Below are 27350 nucleotides of genomic sequence, written 5' to 3'. Positions count from 1 at the left end.
GATTTAACCTCCTTTGAAAAAGTTATTAATAATATTCATTTCCAAAATACTGTACATTGGAGAGTGTTCTCCTTCAGTAGTGTGAGATATTGATTTATTTTGTGATTTATGTTGCACACACCAATCAACTTGTGTACGATCTGTTGCTATTCAGTTTAGTTGCTATTCACTTTCCCTCGGGCGTGGTTCCCAGCACAAAGGGGGCCTTGATGTTCAGCCGGTCCCTCTCAGCCTCCTCATCTTCATCATATGGCTCATCGTCGTCGTCGTCCTCCGCATCACTGTGGTGGGGAGTGGAGTGGACGGAGGCTGAAGGAGATGGGGGCACTGAGTAGGGGCGTGGGTAACGGAAGCCTTCACTCTGTGGAGACAAAGTTATTGAAAATACATACAATACTCTTCTAAAGTAGTGTGTGGTGCGTTTATGTGCTGTTGAGAAGCTGTCTTCCTTCTTTCCTTCTTCATTCCACCCCTCCTTCCTTGCTTCCTTCATTTTTAATTAATTAAACGAATGGTTACGTATAGAGCCATGCAAGAATGGAACAAACTACCAGACAGTATTACACAAGAAAATAGTAAAATAATTTCTAAGAAGTTAGTCAAAGAACACCTGTTTGCTATAGAGAGTTAATATTTAACATCAGGGACGTGCACATGACTATAGAGGGGCAGGGGCTCAACATCAGAAAAGGGCAGTGTACAATTTTTTCAGGCCTTAATATCAAAATAAATAAATTAAAATAAATTACAGTTACTATTTAGTCGGTAAAGAAAGCCTGCACGCCTTCAGGACTGCAGTCAACATGCTGGACCAATTTCCCAACTTCCCGAAACAGAGTCATGACCTCTGAGGGGTCATGCCTATGTTCCCACAGCCCTATGTTCCCTCAGCCCTATGTTCCCTCATTTCTAACTTTTGTTGTCACTGAAAATTAGGCCCTATGTTCCCTCAGCCTTTGGTCCCACCATTGGTTGTGTTTAGGCAATGAAGAAAGGAGTTGGTTAAGTTTAGTAAAAAGACCAGGTAGAGGCTAGACAGGCCAGATAGGTAGAGTCCAGATAGGTAGAGAGAGTTCAGAGGGAACATAGGGCTGTGGGAACATAGGCACGCTGAACTGGTGGCTAAGGCTAATATGGTATTGGGTGCACATTAACATGGCTTGCAGAAAAGAAAAAAAAAGTAGGCTAAGCCTACAGGCTACACACACAAAACCAAGAAATGACTACTGTGACTGCTACTGTGCATATTTACCAACAGCAGCAATATTTACCACAGCAAAGTCACAAATACCAGTTACTCAATATCTGGAAACAAATTCAAATAGTCAGTGAAATCAAGCTGAGTGAGTGATTCCTCCTGTTGCTCCTGTTACTACATTCAGGTGATGTTAGACAGAGGAGGGGGCGGGGCTTAACTCTTAACAAGCAGTGAGCTAAACAAACACAAATGGGCGCTTTTCTTAAATATGACTCTTATTAGGCTCATTGAATAAGTGGACTGCGACTTGTCAGAACCGACAAGGAAGTTATGTTGGTGGATTTATAACTCACAAGATTCGACACAAGTCGCTCCACTGTCACGTCTCATATGTGCGGGTTATCGATGAGGCAGCAGCTTCTCTCTCTCTCTCTCTCTCTCTGGACGTGCATGTGAGGGAGCGCGCACCGCGGGGCAGCCCCCCCCCCCCGCCCCTCAGTGAGGGACAGAGCGGAGCAGCAGCGGACAACGCACACACACCAACGTAGTAGGCTACATACACAATACCGTGTGTGTTACAAGGAAAAGCGTACGGTAGATAACCGTGGCATTTTTACAGCGCGGTTGTTTACATCCTCATGCACAACAGGAATGCATTTATTGAAAAAAAAAAAAACCTAAAAAAGGGCACTTTTTAATACGAGGCAAAAAGGGCAGGGGCTCAAGCACCCTTTGGGCCCTATGTGTGCACGTGCCTGTTTAACATAGGACAGTAAGTACAAGCATGACACCTAAACAGAAACAGTTCTTGGAGATGTATATCAAAATGGGATACTGTCAAATCTGCTTTAATTTAGTCAAATCTGATGTTAGTTTCGATGGCACTGAATGTACTATCAATGGGCTATTGAAACTTATTGTGTGAACATGAAATATAATATATGTAGACATGTATTGACATTATGATATGACATTATGATATGTAAGTAAATTCTGCGTACCACTACTGACCTAGGAAGCTGTCTTGTATTGTCTGTGTACTGTTGTGTTGTGTGTCTGTTTGTTTGTTTTTTTGTTTTGTTTTTTACTTTATTTTTTGTGTTTTATGTTTTATTTGAACATGGATTATATTGTATGAGACATAAATTGCATTGATACATTGTAAAGATGTTGTATGGACCCCAGGAAGAATAGCTTTGGCATTACCATAGCTAATGGGGATCCGAATCAATCAATCAATCAATCAATCAATCAATCAATCAATCAATCAATCAATCAATCAATCAATCAATCAATCAATCAAAATCAAAAAAAAAATTAAATAGTGTTTGAGGTACAGTATGAGATACAGAAGAGGAAGATCTAAAGGAGGAAGGAGGTGTTCAGCCTCAGCACATTCAAAATGATGTCTTGTCATTCATCCAAATGTTACACTGTCAATTAAAGCCTGACAGCCAGTGTGGATATAATCCAACAATATGCACCGTGTGTCAGTCAGTACATGAGAGGGATTATCATCTACATGTATGTGGAATTACAGAGGAAGGTTGTGTTAGAGTTTGTCAAAGGGCATTTCACCAGGAACCAACAAAAGGTTGTTGTTTTTTTTGTTTGCAGCACCATTGTGTTTAACAATCCCAAAGAGTGTAGAGCCTTTTTTTCCCCAGTGAGGACTCTGTGCTACATAAAATGAATGATCAGTTGTTACAGCTTGTTCTATTTTACGGAGCTTCATAATTTACTGTGAAATTAGATTGAACAAGATAGGCAAATCACTCTCATGTCCATTTACAGTCACTGTTTTTGTGCAGCGTTGCTCACCTTCAGAGGGGCCATGGGGTCCGTCTTGAACTTCTCTGGGAAAGCTCTGCTAAGCGCAAGCAGGCGGGCGTGGATGTAGAACTGTCAGTCACAAGTAAGCAGAGATGTAGATCAACATTTAGACAAAGTTAAATATTGAAGGTTTTTCTCCTTTTTATTTCAGAATTTACAGCTGCTTCAGCTCTATTAAAGGGATAGAAGAATTTTTTTAAAGTGGGGTTGTATGATCTACAAATAGCCCCTAAGTACCTTAATTGCAGTAGAAGAATCTCTGCAGGAAAGGAAAGTGCAGGAAAAACACAGTTTTTATTTGGACCACCAACTGCTGATCGGTGGGCGCTAACCCTGGGCGGAGGGATACGTGAGTTGGTTAGATCCAAATAAAAACTGCATTTTTCCTGCACTTTGAAGGGCTGTCAAAAATTATATTATAGCGAACAATGGAACTGTGTATTTTTTTTCAGGTAAAACGTCTTTTAGGCCATTTTAGGCCGTTTCTTTGGGTCTGTTCACAACACTATATGTTGTAAATATCTGGGCAGGGCTATGGGCTGGTGTTGCTAACGGGAGGAGTGCAGAGAGTCTTCTACTGCAATTAATGTACTTAGGGGCTATTTGTAGATCATGCAACCCCACTTTTTTTTTTTTTTAAATGCTACTATCCCTTTAAATAATGCAGCATGGCAAATTTGTGTGATACTATCAAAATTGAAAACCAATTTTTATATTTAAGGAGTTAAAAGTAGATCTCATCAGCGTCATGCTGCATGGTTGACCCAAGATAAACGCTGCTGGTGATTGGCTGTATATATACACATATTTTTCATGTGTGAATTGTATGTGCAGATATTAACACAGACAAGTCTTTTGTTTCTGGGAGTGGTTCCCAACCTTTTTTGGCTTGTGTGCACTCACATGAATGCGGCCGTCAATCAAAATGCGCCAGCTCAGATATTTTTATATGCTGCATTTGTATTCGAGAAAGTAAAAGTGTAGAATACAGTTGTTTAATATTGTCTGTGGTGTTCTTAATGATAATTTTAAAAAGAATAATAATTAGTTAAAAATATATTTTTATCAGTAATTTTTTTAATCAATTCCTAGACATTTCAGGTGACCCCATTTGAATTTCAGGCGGCCCCACGTGGGGACCCGACCCCAAGGTTGAAAAACACTGTGTTACAGGGTCGCTCTTATCAAAACAGCCATTTATGAACAGACCCGTCCAAGGTATCTCCAGTCCAGCAGGTCAGACAGCCTCTCAGTGCGGTTGCGCTGGATGATTCGCTGGCGCCGTGACTGCTGGCAGAAACTGAACATGAACTGGGTCAGCTGGTTACAGGACTCCTCAGGGGACCGGAACCGCCGGTCCACAATGTAGATACCTGAGAGAGACAGAGAAAGACAGAGTGTGTGTGTCTGTCTGTGTGTCTGTGTGTCTGTGCATGTGTGTGTATGTGTGTGTCCATACCATAGGCAGCAGGGTCTGTGACATGCTCTTCCATGAAGCAGCCGAAGCCGGACAGGTTGGTGGTCACGCTGGGAATGCCCATAACAGAACATTCACCTGGAACAGACGTTAGAAAACTGAGCTGCAACACCGGTCAATCAAACTATTTTAATATTTAAAGGTCCAGTGTGTAAAATGAGGGGAAAACAGTGACATCTAGCAATTCTGATTCTATTATTGATCTATTAAATAATTATATTGTTTATTTATGAACGTGAAACTCTGGAAATGTGCTTTCTAGTTGGCTGGATTTCCATTCCGTACAAACATGGCGGCGCAAGATGGCGACAATATATATAAAAGAAAAATTACAAGCTATGAAAACCCAACGGATTTTATTTCATAGTGATTATACACTTATACAAATATATTCATTGGTAGTATATTCAGATTTTGCCAATAAACCTTGACAAATATTACACACTGGACCTTTAATCCGACATTAAATTCTAATTTTTAAAGGGATAGTTCACCCATAATTGAAATAGTACTCATTATCTACTCACCCTCATGTGGACTAAGGGCTGGGAGAAGTTTCAGAGTCCTCCGTGGCTTCTCTGAGTTACAGGGGGTCTCGGCGTAGCAGTGCATGTCCATATAACGGTTGCTAATGGATACCAACTGTCTTCGTAACAAAAAGACACACCAAAAAACATCCAAATACCTCCATGCTGCTCGTATGTCATGTCTGTCTTGTATTGAAGCCCCGAAATGCGAAATTGTCCCCAAAAAAATTAAATACGTCTATATTTCAAGCTTGTTTTGTAGCGGAAGCTTCTTAAAGCTCCTCTTCCCAGTTCGTCAAATTTGGACGAACCGGGAAGAGGATAGACCCTGGTTTGTCCAATTAAGAGAAGCTTCCGCTACAAACAAGCTTGAAAAATAGACTTATTTAATTTTTTTTGGGACAATTTCGCATTTTGGGGCTTCAATACAAGACAGACATTACATACGAGCAGCATGGAGGTATTTGGATGTTTTTTGGTGTGTCTTTTTGTTACGAAGACAGTTGGTATCCATTTGCTACCGTTATATGGACATGCACTGCTACGCCGAGACCCCCTGTAACTCAGAGAAGCCACGGAGGACTCTGAAACTTCTCCCAGCCCTTAGTCCACATGAGGGTGAGTAGATAATGAATTTCAATTTTGGGTGAACTATCCCTTTAAATCAGTTTTCAAGTCTGCACAGGGTGAAAGGCTACCTGGTGTGTATCCCCATGGTTCATAGTAGGAGGGGAACACTCCGAGGTTACAGCCGCGAACAAAGTCCTCATAGTCCATCGGCAGCAGGGGACTGGTGGAGGACAGGAACTCAGGGTGGAAGATAATCTGACAGCAGGACAGATGGAACAGAAAGATGAGATGGAGTACAAATGTTCATTAGTTCATTGACAATTATTTGCCATTCATCAAATCAGGTTGGGCGCAGCATGTAAAACCATATTCAAGGTTCACTAAGGATCATTCTTAAAGGGACAACGAGGAGTTTCTCCAGTGGCAGAACGAAAAATTCTGCGACAATAAAAAAGTATCATATTAATGTGGATGAATCTACGTTACCCACACTTGTTAATGGACCGATTTTCGATAAATATAATATGGTTTTGTCTCTATGGTTATTTTGTTATTATTAGTGGTGGTGGAAATGCTGTGCGAGCCGACCAGCGTTTCTTTACTTTCGGTTTCGCGGCGAGTCATGAGAATAACGCTGCCGAATCGCCGTTAATGGTCAGGACTACGACGGTATGTGATCGTCTTCGAACCTCTGACTTTAATTCTTGATGAATGAAAACATGAGTCTGTCTTGCACCGGTCAAAGAATTTCACGGTGCGCGCGGAGGCTCATAAATGTAGTGTGAAAACGCTTCGCTTTTCCAAAACTCCTCGTTGTCCCTTTAATGTTTTGGTGACCTCTTGACCTCCAGCTAAGGCCATCCCTCAAATAAATAAATGATTAAGTAACTTACTTTATAGCAACCCCAAAAAACAAAAACAAAAGTAAAGTAAAGTAAATTAACTATATTAAATCTTCATCCCAAGTTTTTGTTATTGAACAAACTGTCCAGGCTGTCTTACCTTGACTCTGTCGTTCCTGGAGTTGAAGAGGCCGATGCGTCTGACGTTGGACAGGATGGGATCTGTTGAGTCGTCCTCCATGTTGTGAGTGGTCACTGGAGGGAGGCTGTGTCTCTGCGGCGAGGACAGCAACGTATGGACAAACAGGGAAACATGCCAGAGGGAAGACAGAAACATGGAAAGGTCAAAGGTCACATTGCAAACTGATCATAGTGTCATTTTAAAGGGAGTCAGTTTATGTTTTTTTTTTCTTTTCTTCTTTCACCTTTACTTTAAAGGGATAGTTCACCCAAAATTGAGCTTCTCGAAGCTCCTCTTCCCGGTTCGTCAAATTTGGATGAACCAGGGTCTGTCCTCTTCCCAGTTCGTCCAAATTTGACGAACCGGGAAGAGGAGCTTCGAGAAGCTTCCGCTACAAACAAGCTTGAAAAATAGACTTATTTAATTTTTTTCGGGACAATTTTGCATTTCGGGGCTTCAAAACAAGACGGACATTAAATACGAGCAGCATGGAGATATTTGGATATTTTTTGTGTGTCTTTTTGTTACGAAGACAGTTGGTATCCATTTACAACCGTTATATGGACATGCACTGCTACGCCGAGACCCCCTGTAACTCAGAGAAGCCACGGAGGACTCTGAAACTTCTCCCAGCCCTTAGTCGACATGAGGGTGAGTAGATAATGAGTGAAATTTCAATTTTGGGTGAACTATCCCTTTAATCTTTGTATCTTATGGTCTAATACCCACACTGACATCAGTTTTACCTCAGGGACAGTAATGTAAATCAATTGATCAGTCAATAGAGTGTATTCCTATTGCATCAGGATAGAAGACTGATGATGTTGCAGTTTGTCTCTGCAGCACCGAGCACTAGAAGTCTGGCTGCGTTTCCACTGATCTAAATATCAAACTACACTACAATTTATGTCCAGCACATAAACACAAACACAAATGCCTAAAGCAGAGAAATGAAACGATAAGTGTTAGGGTAACACAATACGCGTTCAGGGTGTGATTCAGAGTAGTGCTCACAGTGCAGGTTAATGACATCTGATCACAACACTAAACAAAATACACCAGTTCTCTAAAGGATGCATAACATATCACACACAAACATATAACATAACAAACTGAGTCAGACATGCAGACCTCCTTCCTGAAATCTGACCACAATGACTGTTTGTAGTATAGACTCATCACCAAGTGGAAATTACACACTGAAAACAATATTGTCTATATCTGCCTTCTTGGCCTTGGAAAAGAGATTTTTTTTTCTCAAGCAATCTGCCTGGTAAAATAAAGGTAAAATAAATAAATATTATTCCATGTTTTGAAGATGGCACACATTTAAAGGGATAGTTCAACATTTTGGCAAATTGGCCCTATTTGGTCCCTATAGTCTTAGGAGTAGGTTTGTTACCTTTAATTGTCGGTGCAAGCTATTTTTAGAACAGCGGAGCAGGTCACAACTTGTCCACCAGAGCGTTTTGGAGTTGTTGGATTGTGTATCTGATGAGTTTGATGAGGGAAACCAAGAAATCCCATGAGCCTCCGTAGCGTAGCTCTGAGCAGCTCGCGGCTCTGCTCCGCTGTTCAAAAAATAGCTTGCACCGAAAATTAAAGGTAACGAACCTACTGCTAAAACTATAGGGATTATGGCAATAGGCCAATTTGCCAAAATGTTGAACTATCCCTTTAAGCGTAATTTTGAAAATTTGTAATTTGAAAAAAATGATCACAGACACTAAGTAAATAGGAATGAGAATAACATCTAAACATATCATTTTATGATCTGTAATCTGTCACAGTTGTCGTTTTTTTTAAATCAGACTTCACAGATCATTAACATGTTCATATGAGCTGTATAGGTAATCAAAAACAATTATTTTAACCATCGACAACAACAGCATGTGTGTGGAATGTAAAACTTTCACAGTGACGTCCCTGGACTTGTTTTTTTTCTCTCTTTTTTTTTTACATATACAACATAAAGCTGCAACACTGCAGATTAAACCTGGACATCATGACTATGGCCTGATGTGAAGACAAGATTCAGACTAGAAGTAGGAAAGAATCATGTGCTAATATCTTCATCTTCTAAAGTGTCAGTTCAGATGTGAAGATTCTTCATGTTGAGGTGAAACTCGGTGCAACATCCTTCTCAACTGGACATTAAAGTTTGCGCCATGAAACACGGCCGGGGTTGAAAAGCGGAATGGGTGAAAGGATGGTCACAACATGCAGCACTTCCTCCTATCACCAATCAGAAGGAGTGTCTCCAGTCCATCACTCCCCTTCACACGTGTAGTCAATACCACTTGCGCTCCATTTCAGACCAGTGAAATATTGACACTGGTGCAAATTCATTTAATTGAGAAAGACCTTTGTACAGGCGCTCTGCTTGTAGCATACATCACATAGCCGGTCTATTGACCCCGCGGTCTGGGGCAGGGGGAGGTAATTACACCACGCTTGGCTTGGCCACAGCTCTGATGTTCATTCATGCTTTTTGCTCCGTGGGATCCCCCTCACGTCCTCCTATAATTCACCCACAGCAGGGGCCATGACTCCCATTGATCCCTCCTGGGGGGAAATGCCTTGTCCATTCATGAAAACAGAGCTCAGGACATAAGAGCGCGCTGCTGGAGATTGATCATCCACCATGTTTTGCTGACTGGGTGACTGAGAGATTGAGGGATTGACTGAGTGGTGGAGTTCCCCCATTGGCTGCTGCTCTCTCAAAATGATTTAAACGGTTTCTATTACATCATCAATGGGGCTTTTACAGAGGTGTGGTTAAGTTAGCGCCTTGATCGTATGATTTACTGACTATCTATACCCCATTGAGACCTTTTTTTTATTTCATTTCAAATAATTGGCTTTCCCTCCACAGGTACACCTCTAATTATGGCAGCTGTTCTCACTTTATATCTGAATTATTATTTTATATGTAAATAAAATAAAAATAAAATACAAGAAATCACAGCACAGCCTTTGTCTTTAATTTCAGTGTTATGGGATGTTGAAAAAAAAAATCAATCAATTATAAAATCAGGATTTTAGTTGTACAGATCTTAGAACAAACCACCCAATGGCAGGTTGTGCTGTGTTTGAGTTAGTATTCCATATTTAATCTACAGAAAAGCATGAAGATGAGGCTGTATTATAATACTGCGTGAGAGCACAGAGTGGGGAAGAAGCAAACAGATAAATGGTTGGAGATTCTCTGTCATTTAGGCCTAATTATCCAAGAAAGTTGAAAGTTTGGGTAACACTTTATTTGATACCTATCTCTATAATGCATTATAACTATATTTATGAGTTATAATGCAGTTATAGCACTGTATAACTATAGTTATAAACACTCATAAATGATCAGAATGCTTTATAATAATAATCATAACACACTATAAAGCATTTTTATCTTGACTTATAAGGTCAGGTATTATAATACGTTATAATTGTTAGTAACTGGCTGACAATGCCCACATCGATAATGCATTATAAATATAGTTATACACATTTATAAGCCAATTATACCACATTATAACTATCATTATAAACACTCATAAATTACCATAAGACTTTATAACAATAAGCATAACACATTATAGAGCATTATAACTCTATTATAATATTTGACCTTATAAGGCATTATAAAGTGCTCTATGATGTGTTGTGCTATATTGTTATAAAGTCTTATGGTAATTTATGAGTGTTTATAATGATAGTTGTACACGTTTATGGTATTAGTATTAGTATGGTTATAATATATTATAGAGATAGGTTTCAAATAAAGTGTTACCCAGGTTTTTGTCAACTGGACTTGGTCATAGATACTTGAAGATGTTCAACCTCTGATCAAAGAGTCTTCTTCACTTCGGACTGATGGGTAGACCCTTTCTCAACTAGTTTTGAATATATTCCGATAATAACTGTAATGTTTCAAAATGTATTCTTATTATCAGATTATTGTAATCCTTTCATTTCTCAATGGTCATGTGTAACCCTCCTGGGTTTCTGGGCTTGCTGTTTGGGGTGGTGCGGCTCCCTGGCCGACCAGAGGGTGGCGCCTCCGCTGTGAGAAAAGCTCAGGTAAAGCCTGTGTTCGCCCTCTTTCCGGCGGAGGACATTGCCTGGGAGCGCCCGGCTTACCGACGGAGAGCTCCCGATTGGTTTTTGCCCAGATTGAGTCGATCGGGACATGGACAAACATGTCGTCTCCCAGATCGAGCATGGCGAGAAACCACCGCCCACTGTGAGAACTGAGCTCCCAGACCTACCTCTGCTGTTGAGAGAATTGAACAGGCTTGAACTGCGGAACGGCATCCTCTACAGAACACGCCAAGAAGAAGGCAACACACAGTACCAGCTAGTCTTACCTGAAGAACTTCGTGAGACGGTCTGAGAAGAAAGTCAAGACATGTCACAGGTGTGTGCGCAGGAAAACCTTACCTGAGAGGGCCGCACCTTTAGTGAATATCATGACAACACGACCGCTTGAACTGGTCTGCATGGACTTCTTGTCCATTGAGCCGGACAGAAGTAACACAAAGGACATTCTCGTGATCACAGATCACTTCACAAAATACGCAGTGGCTATCCCAACATCAAACCAAAAGGCTCGAACGGTTGCAAAGTGCTTATGGGACAATTTCATCGTCCACTATGGTATTCCAGAGAAACTGCACAGCGACCAAGGTCCTGATTTTGAGTCGCGGTTAATCAAAGAACTGTGTGAAGTTGCAGGCATAAAGAAAATTCGAACAACCCCGTACCACCCAAGGGGCAACCCGGTGGAACGCTTTAACCGCACTCTGTTAGACATGCTTGGCACTCTGGAAAACCAGGATAAGTCACACTGGAAGGACTTTGTGAAGCCTTTGGTCCACGCGTACAATTGTACCAGAAGTGAAGTGACTGGGTTCACACCATATGAGCTAATGTTCGGACGCCAGCCACGCCTGCCGGTCGACCTTGCATTCGGCTTACCTGTCAAGGAAGTGCAACAGACGTCACACTCCTAGTACGTAAAGCACCTCAAATCCCACCTCGAGGAGAGCTACAAAATCGCTACAAGGAGTGCTGCCAAGGTAGCTGAAAAGAACAAGACAAGGTTCGACAAGCGTGTGACTCCTTCTGCTCTGGACATTGGAGACAGAGTACTTGTCAGGAACGTACGCATTCGTGGAAAGCACAAGCTCGCTGATAAATGGGAGTCCACTGTCCATGTGGTAGTGAGGAAAGCTGGAGACCTCCCCGTCTATACAGTCAAACAAGAGACCGGAGAAGGCCCCTGGCGCACACTGCATCGAGACCTCTTGCCCCCATGTGGGTTCCTTCCTGTAATAACAGAAGAGTGTGCACAACCCAAACCACTCGAGCGCCGCCAGACACGCCAGAACACTCGCAGTGACACAAGAGAAGTTGATCAGTCCTCAGATGAGGATGATACCTTTCCTGTTACCTGGTCCCAAAAAGAATCAGTTCCAGAGGTAACCAGATGTATTGTCTCGCGAGATGTTCCAAGACACCTTGGCCCAAGCCATTCTAAAGAGAATCTGACTACAAACCTCGACAAGGTGACTGATGATGTTCCAGCTAGCGCAAATAGCCTACCTGATGTTACTCCAGTCAACCAAGTGACACTGAACCTGAACCTACCTGAGAATGAACCTGTGGAAAAGAACGACCTACCTGAGAATGAACCTGTGGGAATAAAAGACCTACCTGAAGGTGAACCTGTGGAAGAGAAAGACCTACCTGAAAAGGAACCTGTGGGAATGAAAGACCTACCTGAAAACGAACCTGTGGAAAAAACAAACTTACCTGGAACTGAACCTGTGGGAAGAGAGACAAACTTACCTGACAACGACGACTTTGTGAAAGACTTGTCGGATGAGGACTACCCTGAACAACTTCCAGTTCTCTCCGACATGCCAGAATGTGACGAGACAAATGTCCTTGAAAATGAAGGAGAAGAGGAGATTAAGGAGACGGAGGAACAAGCAGACACTGACAACGTGATGAGGAGGCCGGAGAGGAATCGTCAGCCACCTAGGCGGCTTGACTATGCCGAACTGGGAAACCCCTTAGTCACCGTGGTGAAGTCCCTCTTCCAAGGGCTGACTACTGTCTGGAACGACATCATAAGTGAGAGTGAAGCACCAGCTCATCCCCCCGTTCTGTCCCCTCAAGTGATAACCATCTGAACATGCCATGCACAGGGACGTGCATGAGTTTGGAGGGGAGAGTGTAACCCTCCTGGGTTTCTGGGCTTGCTGTTTGGGGTGGTGCGGTTCCCTGGCCGACCAGAGGGTGGCGCCTCCGCTGTGAGAAAAACTCAGGTAAAGCCTGTGTTCGCCCTCTTTCCGGCGGAGGACATTGCCTGGGAGCGCCCGGCTTACCGACGGAGAGCTCCCGATTGGTTTTTGCCCAGATTGAGTCGATCGGGACCTGAACATGGTGTTCAGTGGCGAGCCAGTCAAAGTGAAGGTTGGACTGTGGAGGAACCAGCAACGCGGTGTGGCCAGCCGCAGGATCCCTCTGCAGAACACAGCATCATCGATTCCCTCTTCATTCACAGACAGAATCATCGATTCCCTCTTCATTCACAGACAGATAAGATTGACACTCAAGAAAAATCTACCCGGGTAGTTTGAACACAGACATTACAAGAACACACACACTCATACACAAGAGACCTTTGCTTCTTTCCGTAAAGGAGCAGTGCGCATTGGACATTGAACTCTTTATTCTTTGAGGAACCTCCAAAGAGGACATTTTATTTCAAGTTTATTTATTTTGTTTTATTTATTTTGGGCCCATTTATTGTGCAGTTGTGCACACTAGGAAGCCGGCTTAGGTAGGCAGGGTCTGTAATCTCATGTTTATTATTTTGTGTACAATACATTTGAATTCAAACCCTCCAGTTGTGTGTGTGTGTGGTATCTCTGCTGACACAGGCTTTCAGGCTCTGCAGTCGTTCCTAGATCTTACTGATACTGGTTTAATTGTAAATTATCATCAATATACTTACCTGTGGTAACCGTTACACATGTCCATCTGGACACTGTTTACTTTATATTTAGATGTGTTGTGCAGTACAGGAGTTGATGGGAGGTGAGTTTGGAGAACAGCTAACCCATCAATGGAACTTCCTGCTGACTATGTTTGAGACTTAAACCAAATGAAATGTGGACAATACATTTTGTAGATGTTAAATGATAAAAAAATAATACTGTGCCATCACTTATGAGGAGAAAACACAACCAGGCTCCAGTACCTGAGTGGCGTAGATGGCTCGCTTCATTATGGTGAAGTCGTCTCGGTCCAGGATGGAGTTCATGTCAGGGATGTTCCCTCTGAGGACAGAGAGGACAATAAAACACTGAACAGAAACCTAGCACTGTCACAGGGGATGGTGGAGGAGGTGTATGTGATGTACACAGCAATCTCACGTCTCTCAACAAAAATCAATACAGTACCCATATACTTACTTTAGCAGAGCATCATAGAGCTTTTTTCCAAACTTCTCCTTCACAGTGTGAGCCGTGTCCCTGTGGGAGAAAAAGACAAACCCGCTTCAGAAATCCATAAACTTCAAACCAAAATAATGAAATCCCAGATGATTCACAAAAATAATATTAAAATGGGAAACTGAGGCAGCCATTCTGTGGAGATCCAACATCAGAATAAGCAGTAGTTGTTAATGCCATCCAAATTACACAATAGCCTAATGTTTTCTGACTTGATAGTCCAAAGATAAAATTTGACAGTGGCTTCAAAAACCATGCAAATGTGATCCAAAAGTGAAGTTAAGGCTTTGATTACTCATCAACATCACACCATTAGAAGACCCAAGTTGACAGGACAACAGAACATTTCTGAAGGTTTGTCAGCTGTACATTCACACTGCCAACCTCTTGTTGCACCACATCCAATCAAACAGCTAATTGATTGGTTGCAGCCAAAAACATTCACCATCACCACAGCAGCCTGGAGTCTAGACACGAGGCCGGTTGGATCCATGATTTCACGCTGTTGACTCTACCATCACCATCTCAATAGAAATCCAGATTTATCAGACCAGGTCATGTTTATCCCTTAAAGGGATAGTTCAACATTTTGGCAAATTAATGGGATTAGCCTCCGTAGTATAGCTCTGAGCAGCTCACGGCTCTGCTCCGCTGTTTTAAAAGTAGCTTGCACCGACAATTAAAGGTAATGAACCTACTCCTCAAACTATAGGGATTATGACAATGGGGCAATTTGCCAAAATGTTTGTGTCTATCCCTTTAAACTGTCCAGTGTTAATGGCAGGAAGAAGAACCTGACATGGTTTCTGCTGCTCATCCACCTCAAAGGTGGACGCATTGTTCATTCTGAGGTTTTCCTGCTCCTCACCATTTGCAAAGAGTGGTTATCTGAGTAACTGTGTCTTTTAGTCGGCTCCAACCAGTTCTCCTCTGACCTCTTACAATATACTCTATGTATACACTATTTATGTAGGTATTTGACTGAGTGTGACATACCAGAGCTGTTTGCGTATGGCCTGCCCCTTCAGTGATTCCACATTGAAGTTCTTGGTTTTGGCAGGCATAATGATGAAAACTACCACAGTCATGTCATTTTTGTGGACCTGAAAGGAGAGTGAGGAAGAGGATGGGGAAAACACAAATCACTGATTTAGACAGGAATGCATGCTTCAAGGGATAGTTCACCCAAAATTCAAATTTCACTCATTATCTACTCACCCTCATGTCGACTAAAGGCTGGGAGAAGTTTCAGAGTCCTCCATGCCTTCTCTGAGTTACAGCGGGGCTCTGTGCAGCACTGCATGTCCATATGATGGTAGCGAATGGAGCTCACTTTCCTTCGTCCAAAAAGACACACCAAAAAACATCCAAATACCTCCATAGTGCTCGTCTGTAATGTCCGTCTTGTATTGAAGCCCCGACATGAGAAATTGTTCCGAAAAAAATTAAATAAGTCTATGTTTTAAGCTTGTTTGTAGCGGAAGCTCCCAGTGTTGTTCTGCCGGAATCTCTCGCGATTTGTGGAGCCGTGAACTGGGTGTCAATGCAAATCGCGTGAGATTTGGACGGACCAGGAAGAGCAGTGCTGGGAGCTTCCCAGGGGGGCAGATCCGATGTCAGGATCGGGGGGGACACAAAAGTGATTTTTTTTTTTTTTGCCCATATGCAACTCATACCATGCCGCCATAAATCATAACTTTGTAGAGGCTCGCCAGCCATATCATTCAAAAAGTACTGCACAGGGAATCATTTATTGTGCTTACCTGTCTTGTAAATTTGTCCTAAACAGCCAACAGCGTGAATCACTGCTTACTTAACTCTTATATTACTAAATCATAATTTTAAGGGTCTCGGGCATGTAATATTTACTCACATTCTTATCTCCCTCCGACCCTCCCAGATCCCAAATTCTTCTCACCATCTTCCTTTTCTCCAAGTGTAAGGAACTTTATGCACGATTAATTGATATGGATGAATATCAAAATATGAATTCCTAAGATTGAGGGGGTCGTTTTTTTTTAAAGCCTGTTGATGTCATCAGCGTCTGAGTAAGAAACTACCCATTAATTTGCATCATAGTGGAGGAGACCAGAGATGGGATGTGGAGTCAGAAATATATTTGTCAAACGTTATTTGTTCCACCATTTCAATCATTTCTTTTCAGATGTGAATCTAAAATGTGAAGAATGTGAAGTCTGAAAATACATGTGTTCAATTTTGAATAATTTGGGCTATTTTTATTGGGGGGGGACAATTCGTGTTTTTCAGAAATTGGGGGGGACATGTCCTTTTTTTTTGGAACAATTTCTCATGTTGGGGCTTCAATACCAGAAGGACATAACAGACGAGCTGTGTGGAGGTATTTGGATGTTTTTTGGTGTGTCTTTTTGGACGAAGAAAAGTGAGCTCCGTTTGCTACCATCATATACATGCAGTGCTGCACGGAGCCCCGCTGTAACTCAGAGAAGCCACGGAGGACTCTGAAACTTCTCCCAGCCCTTAGTCGACATGAGGGTGAGTAGATAATGAGTGAAATTTGAATTTTGGGTGAACTATCCCTTTAAGTGTATATATGCAAGCAACAGTAGACTTGTATGTAAAACCTCACCCGCAGCAGGTAGTTGAGTCTGGAGAGTGATTCGAGGAAAATATCAGCTCCCTTGTTGGTGAACTCGTAGCGTCCAGCGATGAAGAAGAAAAGGGTTTTCTCCAGGTTGAAGTCCAGATGACTACAAGGAGATGGGGAATCACACTTTAATGAGGAGGAAATATTTCAGTCATCTAGCTATAGCTGCTTTGTTAATTGAAAAAAAAAAAATCTCACCCATAAAAGTGTCCTCTGACAAACTCCTGGATGCGGGCCTTGTTGGTGGAGTGCAGGTTCTGAAACTCGTGCATGGCTGAGAACTTCTTCACGTTCAGCCCATTGGGCGTCACCACATCTGTAATCATCAACACAGCAACAGCAGGGCTTTTTGATTGGATTGGATGATTTTATGTTTTATTATTTAGATGAATGGACCAGCAAGATGGCCGACCGAACTCTGCACAACAGTGAGAAGCTTCCCCACCTGCCTTCCTGTGCAGCACGTGATTGGCCTCCACTGCAGTGATCTGAGAGACGGTGGTGAACACATGAGCGCAGTTGACGGCAGCTCGCTCCAGACAGTAACGATGGTAGATCTGTCGCTCACCGGCCTCTTTGTCAATGTCAAACTGCAACACACACACACACACACAGTAGATTTTGCAGACTATATCTCACTGGAAGAGTCAGTATAGGGCAAGATTCATCAACCAGTATTGATTTCATGATTGATAAGGGGAGACACTACAGGTGAATAGGGTAAAAATTTTAAATAACAGATATCACCATGAAACTTCCCAAGTTTATCACTGACATTAAGACAAATATTTTTTGTATTACAAGTTTTGTCAAATTTTTTGTTTAAATATGTAAATGAGGCAATATCTGATGAAATATGCGCTAATTTGCATACATTTCCAGAACTGAAATCTGAAAAATGGATAAAGCCACTTTCAAAATTCTTGTTTTATTTTGTTGACATATGAGAGTCAGAAGATTTTACAGAGGGGATTTTGGATATCTCTTTTTATCACTCTGTAAATGAGAAAATACTGTCACCAGCCCTAAAAAATCCAATTTTGCCATGTTTTTAGGAATAAAATGTTGTATAAATCCAGCTTTGAATGATATATATATATATATATATATATATATATATATATATATATATATATATATATATATATATATATATATATATATATATATATGATATATATGATACATCATTGTTCAGGAGTGAGAGAGCTTTACAATGATACCTGACATGACATGAGTCAGACAACAAGCACATCACATGTCACAGCTGTTAACTTTTGGTGAATTTGGGAGAAATTTACAGACAAAAGGGACAAAATGAAGTAAAATAACCACCTTAATGTGGATTTTCTACCATTTTGTTTGACTTTTCTGAAAGAATACATGCTAAGGAAGGAAAATAGCCAAAAATCTCAAAATTGATCAGTGCATGAAAACTGTGTTTTTGCCTGTAGTGTCTCAGTGTTACGTCTCATCGCTGTGTTTAAAACATTATAGTTAAAGAACTATGTAGATTAATGTAAAATCCAGTCAATGTACCAAGCACCATCTACCATGCATATTAAGAGTTTCTTGGAAACCTAATTGCAGCTCACATTAGCTGTATTACAAACAGTGCAGCAGGTGGTAAATGGACTGCATTTATAGAGCACAGTCCATTATTAGAGCCTGTGGTTGTCGAGGCCACTCTGTGGGATCATCATTATGTACGTATATAGGTATAATTTCGGTTGAATTGAATAAGCTATAATAAGATATTGAATGAGCTATATCAAAAGGTGTAGAATACAACAACACAAAAAATCTGTTGTGTTGTTGTATGTGCTGGCAATACAGTGTGTCACAGTCAACAAAGCTGAAAATGCATATTGATATGATTCCATTGACGGAGCAGCTGAAGTTCATCTGGACTTCCTGCTCAGACTGAATGGATAATTGACAGACAAGGTGTTTGTCAATCGGTGAGTGGCCTTTAGGTCCACGCTGACCTTTAGGAGCTGAGCAGAGCCGAGCCAATCACAAACATCGCACTGACCCCTCCACACACCTCTAAATCACTAATGATGCCCTAAGTGGTTATAAAAGACCTGGACCTTAGAATGTGAAATTGCTGTATATGTGTGTGTGTGAGTGTGTGTGTAAATATCACGGCTGCATGTGTAACTAGAACGGCTGCTCAGGCCGAACAGCGTCTGTCAGCTCTGGATTATTATCTGGATCCGCATCAAACTGATCAAACTCAGGGATATGAACATCATAAATATATCTAATATTCTACATCAAGATTCAAATGGTAAATACTGAGAAATTAAAGTAAAGCAAAGTAATGGTAAAAAAAAAAAAAAAAGTGATCCTGGATCTCCTTTAACCAATTGTCCAAATTGGTGCAAATTGGTTTAACATGTTTTCTCTTATCCTTCTGATAAACAGTCTAACAAACAAATGAGGATACATGGGTGAGACCATTACCTTTTTGTCAGAGGTGATAATTAATTACAACAAACACACAACAGCAGGAAAAGCAAATCATATAACTAATTTCCCATCTAATTGTTTCACTCAAAAAAAAAATGGTTTAGTCTGCTCTCCAAAAAAACAAACAAATATTTGAATCAATTTCAATAAATAAAGTTAAAAAGCAAAACCAATCTGACCTGGTGGAGGAAGATTTTAAAAATAACAGAAGTTGAAATGTGTCCAGAGGTGTAAAACTGGCTGCCCTCCCTGACATCCTGGGCCACAGGTGTGGGAGGTCTATAATCCATCCATTACCTCAACTTCAAAATCATTTTATTTGTCGGTGAGATGTTTAGATCTTAGCTCCTAATCGCTCTCCATCTAAAGTTTGTCTTCATTCATAATAATCTTTAGAGATAGTAGCATTTTTTTTAAAGTGGGGTTGTATGATCTACAAATAGCCCCTAAGTACTTTAATTGCAGTAGAAGACTCTCTGCACTCCTCCCGTTAGCAACGCCAGCCCATTATAGCCCAACAGTCCAATTAAAAACTGCGTTTTTCCTGCACTTTGAAGAGCTGTACAAAATTATATTATAGCGAACAATGGAACTGTGTATTTTTTTCAGGTAAAACCTCTTTTAGGGCACGAAAACAGGCCGTTTCTTTGGGTCTGTTCACAACACTGTATGTTGTAAATCTCTGAGCAGGGCTATGGGCTGGCGTTGCTAACGGGAGGAGTGCAGAGAGTCTTCTACTGCAATTAAAGTACTTAGGGGCTATTTGTAGATCATACAACCCCACTTTAAAAAAAAATGCTACTATCCCTTTAAAACTAACATCATGGATGATTGTCAAAGTCACAAAGAACAAGTCAGTAGAGGAGACATGAGTTGATCTCTAATTCCAGACTCATGACAGGATCTGAATAATGTGCTGTGATAAAGTTGTGACGATGTATGACCACCTTCATCAACATCATCACTGAGTGACAGTCAGTCATCTGCTTTATATCTATATATATACACTGTTGCCCATACAGTTAATTATAATTTTGTGTCAGACACCAGTTATAGCAGATACACAATTTATCTATCAAGAATAAATCACATTGTCACAATCATTTCATTAGAAGAGGTAAAAATAAAATAAAATAAATATTCCAACTTTATGGGCAACAGTGTATTTTCTGCAGGTGTTTGACCTCTGCCTCTGACCTCTGCCTCGCTGCTCACCTTGTCCAGGTTGTTATAGAAGTCAGCATTCCCAGCACAGAGGTATCTACCCAGCAGGGTGGCGTGTGTTGTAAATACTGTCGCCAAGGGAATGTTGCGGGAGCGAGAGAGAATGAGCCCGGGCCCTGCTTGCCACTCGTGGAAATGAGCGACGACATTGGGCTTGTCCCCGAGGTTGTCTGTGAGCTGCAGAACAACAGATAACACAGAGCTGTTGTATTAGTTCCCATAGTAACAAAAGGCAACGAGGCTGACAGGGATGTAAAAGGGAGCATTGCGGCCGACCTCTTTGAAGAACCAGGCGATCAGGGAGCCCAGGATGAGCGAGTCGTTGGCCTCTCGGTCGTGGAAGGGCAGGCCGATGTTGCAGGTCTGCCACAGGTCCCCCTTCCACCGGTCCAGGTTCCAGGCGGCAGAGCCGATGTCGAACAGGATGACGTAGGGGCTGCCCTCGATCAGCCAGCGGCCGAAATGAACCTGCAGCATCAACATGAACAGAGTTTGCTCAAGTTCCACTGTGGAAACATGCTGTGATGTAAAGTGTCTGTGCAACATTTCTCTGGGCAGTAACAGTGAAGGAACTTTTCAGTACAGGATAAAAATCAATTCTATGACTTAAAAAGTCAAAGTTAAAAGGTAAAAGACCAAATACTACATTTTAAACACAAATTCATTCATTAAATAGTCCAAGCTTTTTTATACCTGCAGTTATGCATCAGATAAAACATTTTAAACACTATGCATCATTTGACACACAATGAGTCTGATATTATCTTATAATATATTGAATCTTCAAGAGGTCCTTCCTTATTGACATTAAGGTGATCATAGCTATTATGACCAATGGGCTCTATGCACAGCTCCACTACTTCCTGAACTTAAGCCAGCTCCTTTATTTCCTGTATTACATTGTTGGACAAACTGATTAATCCAGGTGTGTTTTACCATTGTGACTACTCGTCTCAGACACACCTGGATTAATCAGTTTGTCCAATAATGTAAGACAGGAAATAAAGGAGCAGCCTTAAATTCAGGAAGTAGTGGAGCTGTGCAAAGAGCCCATTGGCTTATGAAAAAATAGGATCATGAATGTAGTTATTTAGATTAGCGTTACATTTTAAGATATTAAATATACATATATTGATATACATAGAGACTATAATATAGAACCATACATCTCCCAGCCTTGTTTCATTAGGGTATATTGATATACATAGAGACTATAATATAGAACCATACATCTCCCAGCCTTGTTTCATTAGGGTATCTGGTGTATGACCACCATCTAGTGGTCAGATTGCACTGGTCTTTCACTGTAGTAAACGCATTGAGAGACTGCACAGTCTGAGATCAAGGCATCGGGTTGGTAGAATATAAATCTATGTAACAAGGCCAACAATGTACTGTATATATAAAAGTAATGGTGGTGGTATTGATGCTGTCAGCATACTGAGCATTCATCGTCATTCATGTGGCAGAGCCTTTTGTGAACAACAACCATTCCTATGATGAATGGAGCACATAATCATACACATACGGAGACACACACACACACACTCTCTCCCACCTGGCAGCCGTTGTGGATGAGAGCGTCCATGGCCTTCCTGATGCTGGGGTTGGGCGGTTCGCAGCCTTCAACCTGGGTCTTGAAGTTTTGTTCAAAGTACGGTCCCATCATGTAATAGTTCTCCCCCCATTCATCTGCTGTGATCTTAGCCTTGGTCTGGATCACTGTGTAGATTCCTCCCACTGTACGTACACACATGGTGAAAGGAAAAAACACTTGTATACTTCACACTTTTAACTTTCAATATGAAATGAAGGACATGGACCTTTATCTAAAACAATGGCCCACTTCAGCTTAGCAGCAAAGGTCAAGTCGCGTATTATTTATTGTGATTTTATGATTATGATTCTTTAATAAACTTGACTCTTGACCTCCTAAAGTCAAACAGGTCTGTGAGACATAGTTAACCTTTTTTTTTTTTAATCTTACTTTTAAATTCTTCATATACGACTCCTTTAAATGATGTGTACAAGACTCAACAAACACATTCAAATTCAAATGCAAACTTGATCTGTATTCAGTGTTAAAACACTAAATGTTTAATGGATCTCTATTATAATGTTGATGCTGCAGCTTCAGTATTTTTTGTGTGTTTTTTACAGCACGTGGAGATGTTTTCTCACTCTCTAACACTTGGCACTGTAGAGACAAATATTGATATGACAGACCGTCAACAATCGCTGAGCCCATAATGACGTCTGAACTGCATCAGAGAGCAGCGATTATGTAAGAGGTGAAGGCAAAGACAACAGCAGACTGACTAGTCGCCTCTGAACTGTTTGACAGCATCTGCACATGCTGTGTCGCCTCTGAACTGTTTGACAGCATCTGCACATGCTGTATTGGACACATAAGGTACTCGAACCATGTGGCATCTGTAACAATAACAACACTGCAAAGTAATGACGCAACTCTGTCTCATAAAGTCACTGACGGTGACGGGTCAACGATACAGCAGCAAACAGGATCTAGAGTTTTCCAAATACACAGTGTTTTCTGCTTAAAGAATAACAAAGCCTATGGTAAATAATTGGTAAATGCAGCTGGCTGGAAAAAAGAATTAACTATGAGAGATGAGATGTGTTTACCTCCAAATATCAATAATCCAATAGACTCCTATGACTTTGATGATTTTAAGAATTTAAAGAAAAGTGTCTCTTTTGCATATTTGCTTAGTAAAATTAAGTCTAGTTCCACATGCTTATAGATATACAGTATATGTATATATTATTTTTATTTCTCATATATTTTCATACTCATCATAATTCATATAATATTTTTCATGTAACCAAAATTTTGCGTGTTTGTACATGCATTCATAAATGTCGGCACCAAAAGAAACAAAGTAACTAAGCAGGTACCATATAATAAAATGTTGATGGGGGGGTCGTATAGGGTTGCACCAAACATTCATGAACAAACCAAGAGATATACTTAAAGGGATAGTAGCATTTTTTCAAAGTGGGGTTGTATGATCTACAAATAGCCCCTAAGTACTTTAATTGCAGTAGAAGACTCTCTGCACTCCTCCCGTTAGCAACGCCAGCCCATAGCCCTGCCCAGAGATTTACAACATACAATGTTGTGAACAGACCCAAAGAAACGGCCTATTTTCGTGGCCTAAAAGAGGTTTTACCTGAAAAAAAATACACAGTTCCATTGTTCGCTATAATATAATTTTTTCCAGCCCTTCAAAGTGCAGTTTCTTTCATTGGGTCTGTTCACAACAATGTATGTTGTAAATCTCTGGGCAGGGCTATGGGCTGGCGTTGCTAACGGGAGGAGTGCAGAGAGTCTTCTACTGCAGTTAAAGTACTTAGGGGCTATTTGTAGATCATACAACCCAACAAAAATGCTACTATCTCTTTAAAAAAATGTTTTGAATGCAGTGGTGTGCACAGGGGGAGGAGGGGGCCGTGGTCCAATTGTTGAAAAACATGTGCTAAAGTGCCCTCTTCAGGGGCGAGGACGTGCTGTATGTGCCCTTTTTTTTTCTTTTCGCCCCTGCCCTTCTAAAAGTCTGTGCACGCCCCTGTTTGAATGAAACTAGAGACGATCCTCTGACCCACAGCCGCTCTGACGTATTATCTAAATACGTGAGAACTCAGTACTCATGGGTTCAAATTCTTCAACCTTCACTTTAATCTCAGCTACACACGTGACTGTATTTTTGCACAGATGTGATACAATCTGTCCACACACACAGACAAGTCCTCAAAACTGTCTCTGTGGCAGTGGATCACGGATCAGTGTGTAACACACACACACACACACACACACACACACACACACACACACACACACACACACACACACACACACACACACACACACACACACACACACACACACACACACACACACACACGGTGAAAACAATACTAAAAGTCAATTGTTATATGAGGCCATCATGCACAACAAATATGTGACTCCATCACATGGCATTTGGCTCAACAGCAGTGGTTTAACATGATCGCACAACTCTATCACTCAGTTGGTTTTCAGACATTTATGTATAAAGGCCTGGCACTGCACTCACAGTCAAGCCAAAAATGCAATGATGGTTATAGTTTGAATTATACTATTAATTAAATGGTGACATGTAGTGCAAAACTGAAACATAGCACACACCATACTTTATAAAAACCAATAAAACTGAGCCATGTTGGACCACAGACTTTGTTTCAAGAGCAGCTGTCCTGTAGGAGAAAACAATGTCATTACTGAGTGACATGAAGAGATGAATGACATGTTTTATAAAGGGCATCTAGAGACTGAATATATGTACACAAACTACAAATAACAAAGAACTGCATCACTCATACTATTATATTAATAAAATCAACACGTATTTATGTTCAAAATAATCACAGTAGAAATCTTCAAATCTCCTTCTGTCTCAGACCTCTGTTGTCCAAACACAGGACAGAGTGTGATCACTGTCACTACAAGCATCAATGTGTCATCGTCAAATTCAGTTTCCCCATGTCTGCACCTTTGATCATATAGATGACATATATTAGCCTGGGATGAATGAAGCTGTCAGTAATATCTGCTCCACTTTCATCACTTATCTGCAGTTTAATGTTTAACTCTTCAGAGGGAGCAGACTGTGTCACAACTCTCTGCAGATTTCAATATTTGCTCTGCTCCGAGGGGCAAAGAGTCCCAGTTTTACACAAAATATCACCAAAATTAAAAAATGTAAAGTGTTTTACTCCAGTGCTTGCATCATGTATTACCTTTGCTTTTATTCTGCAGTACTTCCTGACAGAATCTGGTCATGATTTCACTTTATTGCAGCTCATTTTGTTTCAGATTGACGGCTACACTCAAACATTAGACTTCATGCGAAATAAATACTAGAAACGTAAAAACCCACAGTATTCAGTATTCGGACTGAGTCATTTTGCATCGGTTTGGAGCGCCTTCTGCAAACAAGTGAATTTGTGCATCAGTTGAAAGCTGCAATTAAAGCCTGGCTTCACTTGGTGAGACTCACCTTTGTTGGTGACCTCCCAGGCCACCTCGAAGAGCAGCAGGTCCTCCACAGGAAGCTCGTCCTCCTCCCAGGCCGGCAGCACCCCGCTCAGGGACGTCATGGACAAGGAACGGGAGAGCGGCATCGCGAAAAGCTGCGAGGATCTGAGAGGCGACGGCTGAAATCTGAGGCAGATGTGGAGAGGAGCAGAGTCCGTCAAACAGGCCTGCAGGTGATGGGCCTGGGCTCAGCAGGGACAGTCCTCCAGGACGAGATAAAAGGGACTGATGAGGGCAGAGTGTTTCGACACAGACTACTGAGCCTCACCCTCCACACACACACACACACACACACACACACACACACACACACACACACACACACACACACACACACACACACACACACAAGTTTGCACAGCTCTCCCTATTAGGGCATTGCACTTGACTTCCAATCACAGTGCAGCACCTAACCCAAACACAAACTCTAACCTCAGCATTGATATTTCGGTAACATTTTACTTGAATAGGTATTCATAAGATTGTCATAAAACTGTCATAACCATGACATAACAGCTGTCATAAACACCAATGAATACTTATGACAGCTGTCGTTAAGTGTCATTCGGTAAGTTATGTCACTTTTGATGCAAAGTTGACATTATTTGAGATGTTCTTGTTATGAGAACTTGACATCATTTTTTAAAGTTTGGCAATTAGGTCTGCTATGACAGTTTAAATTGTCTTTATGTCAAGTTGTCAGAACAAAAACATCTCAAACAATGTCAACTTTGCATTAAAAGTGACATAACTTACCGAATGACACTTAACGACAGCTGTCATTAGTATTCATTGATGTTTATGACAGCTGTTATGTCATGGCCATAACTGTGATATGTTAATCTTATGAATACCTATTCAAGTAAAGTGTTACCGCTATTTCTCCTCATTAGGACCAGGTCCATGAAGACTAACTGTCCTAAATCAGGTCTCTGCTTAGCAAAAAGGTAACAAAAATGCATACACACATACACCTAGGCTACACACATGTCAGGGTTAAAGGTCATGCGTGGTGAAATGAGCTCTTGCACAATCAGAAAGGGTCCGTGTACGTTTCGTTAGTTTGATTTTTCCTTTAAACCGAACTGTCAGAAAACGAAAGTCAGCTGGTAATTTGGTTTTCCGTTTCAAACCAAAAACCAAAAAACCAAAATTCAGGCTGGTTTTTTGTTTTTTTGTTTTTAAAACGAGGAAACCAAAATCAAATTACGGTAAAATTTTGATTGTCTTTTTGTTTTTGATCTTAAACAACACATTAACGCCGATGACAGACCGGAAGTGTCGGAACTTCAAAATAAAAGCCCAGTGAATTGCGTTATAGCCACAGACTGTAGATGAATGGCCTATAAAATCTTTTTTTCCTAAATGTTGTGTTTTGAGCACATGGATACATTTTCACAGCTGTGCTTATTTTTACACATGAGTTAAATAGCCTAGTTCATCTTCCTCATGTAGCTACTGCTCTCCTCGCTGCACTGGGTCTCTGTCTCCGCTGCTGTAGCGCTTCGCTTTGCTTCCATTCAGTCAGATCATTTTCACAACGTGTTCTGCGGCCCGTCTCCGGTCCCAACCGGGCTCCGGACAGGCTGTCCCTCTCTGAAGCAGAGGGTGAGGTGGTCAGCTTCACTCCCGCATTAACGCCGATGACAGCCTGGAAGTGTCTGAACTTCAAAATAAAAGCCCAGTGAATTGAGTTATAGCCACTGTACTGTAGCCTAAAATAGCGTATGAAATCTTTTTTTTTCTTTGTAAATGTTGTGTTTTGAGCATATGGATACA

General features: G+C 41.2%; 1 protein-coding gene across 1 annotated transcript; it reads right to left on the bottom strand.

The window, feature by feature from the left end:
- Positions 1–77: 77 nt before the first annotated feature.
- On the bottom strand, positions 78–25819 carry gys2 (glycogen synthase 2). The gene is made up of 16 exons (XM_083999960.1): positions 25534–25819; positions 22032–22213; positions 20750–20941; positions 20465–20650; positions 17220–17364; positions 16973–17090; positions 16757–16877; positions 15145–15251; positions 14110–14169; positions 13896–13974; positions 6608–6721; positions 5734–5860; positions 4491–4586; positions 4241–4404; positions 3020–3100; positions 78–361 (listed from the first exon to the last, which is right to left on the bottom strand). Exons 1-16 carry the CDS (start codon positions 25655–25657, stop codon positions 167–169), a joined length of 2091 nt encoding a protein of 696 aa, XP_083856086.1. The 5' UTR covers positions 25658–25819; the 3' UTR covers positions 78–166.
- Between the last annotated feature and the right edge of the window lie 1531 nt (positions 25820–27350).

The sequence above is a fragment of the Trachurus trachurus genome, assembly GCF_905171665.1.
Source record: "Trachurus trachurus genome assembly, chromosome: 23".
Lineage (NCBI taxonomy): Eukaryota > Metazoa > Chordata > Actinopteri > Carangiformes > Carangidae > Trachurus > Trachurus trachurus.
Note: the sequence above shows the minus strand (reverse complement) of the source record. Positions and strands in the feature narration are given on the sequence as shown.

Coding starts and splice junctions, on each gene's coding strand:
- gys2 (XM_083999960.1), bottom strand. CDS start 25,657: ATGCCGCTCTCCCGTTCCTTGTCCATGACGTCCCTGAGCGGGGTGCTG. Junction 6,722..13,895: donor GAGCCATCTACGCCACTCAG/GTACTGGAGCCT, acceptor TCCTCGCCGCAG/AGACACAGCCTCCCTCCAGT. Junction 3,101..4,240: donor ACTGGAGATACCTTGGACGG/GTCTGTTCATAA, acceptor TGTGACTGACAG/TTCTACATCCACGCCCGCCT.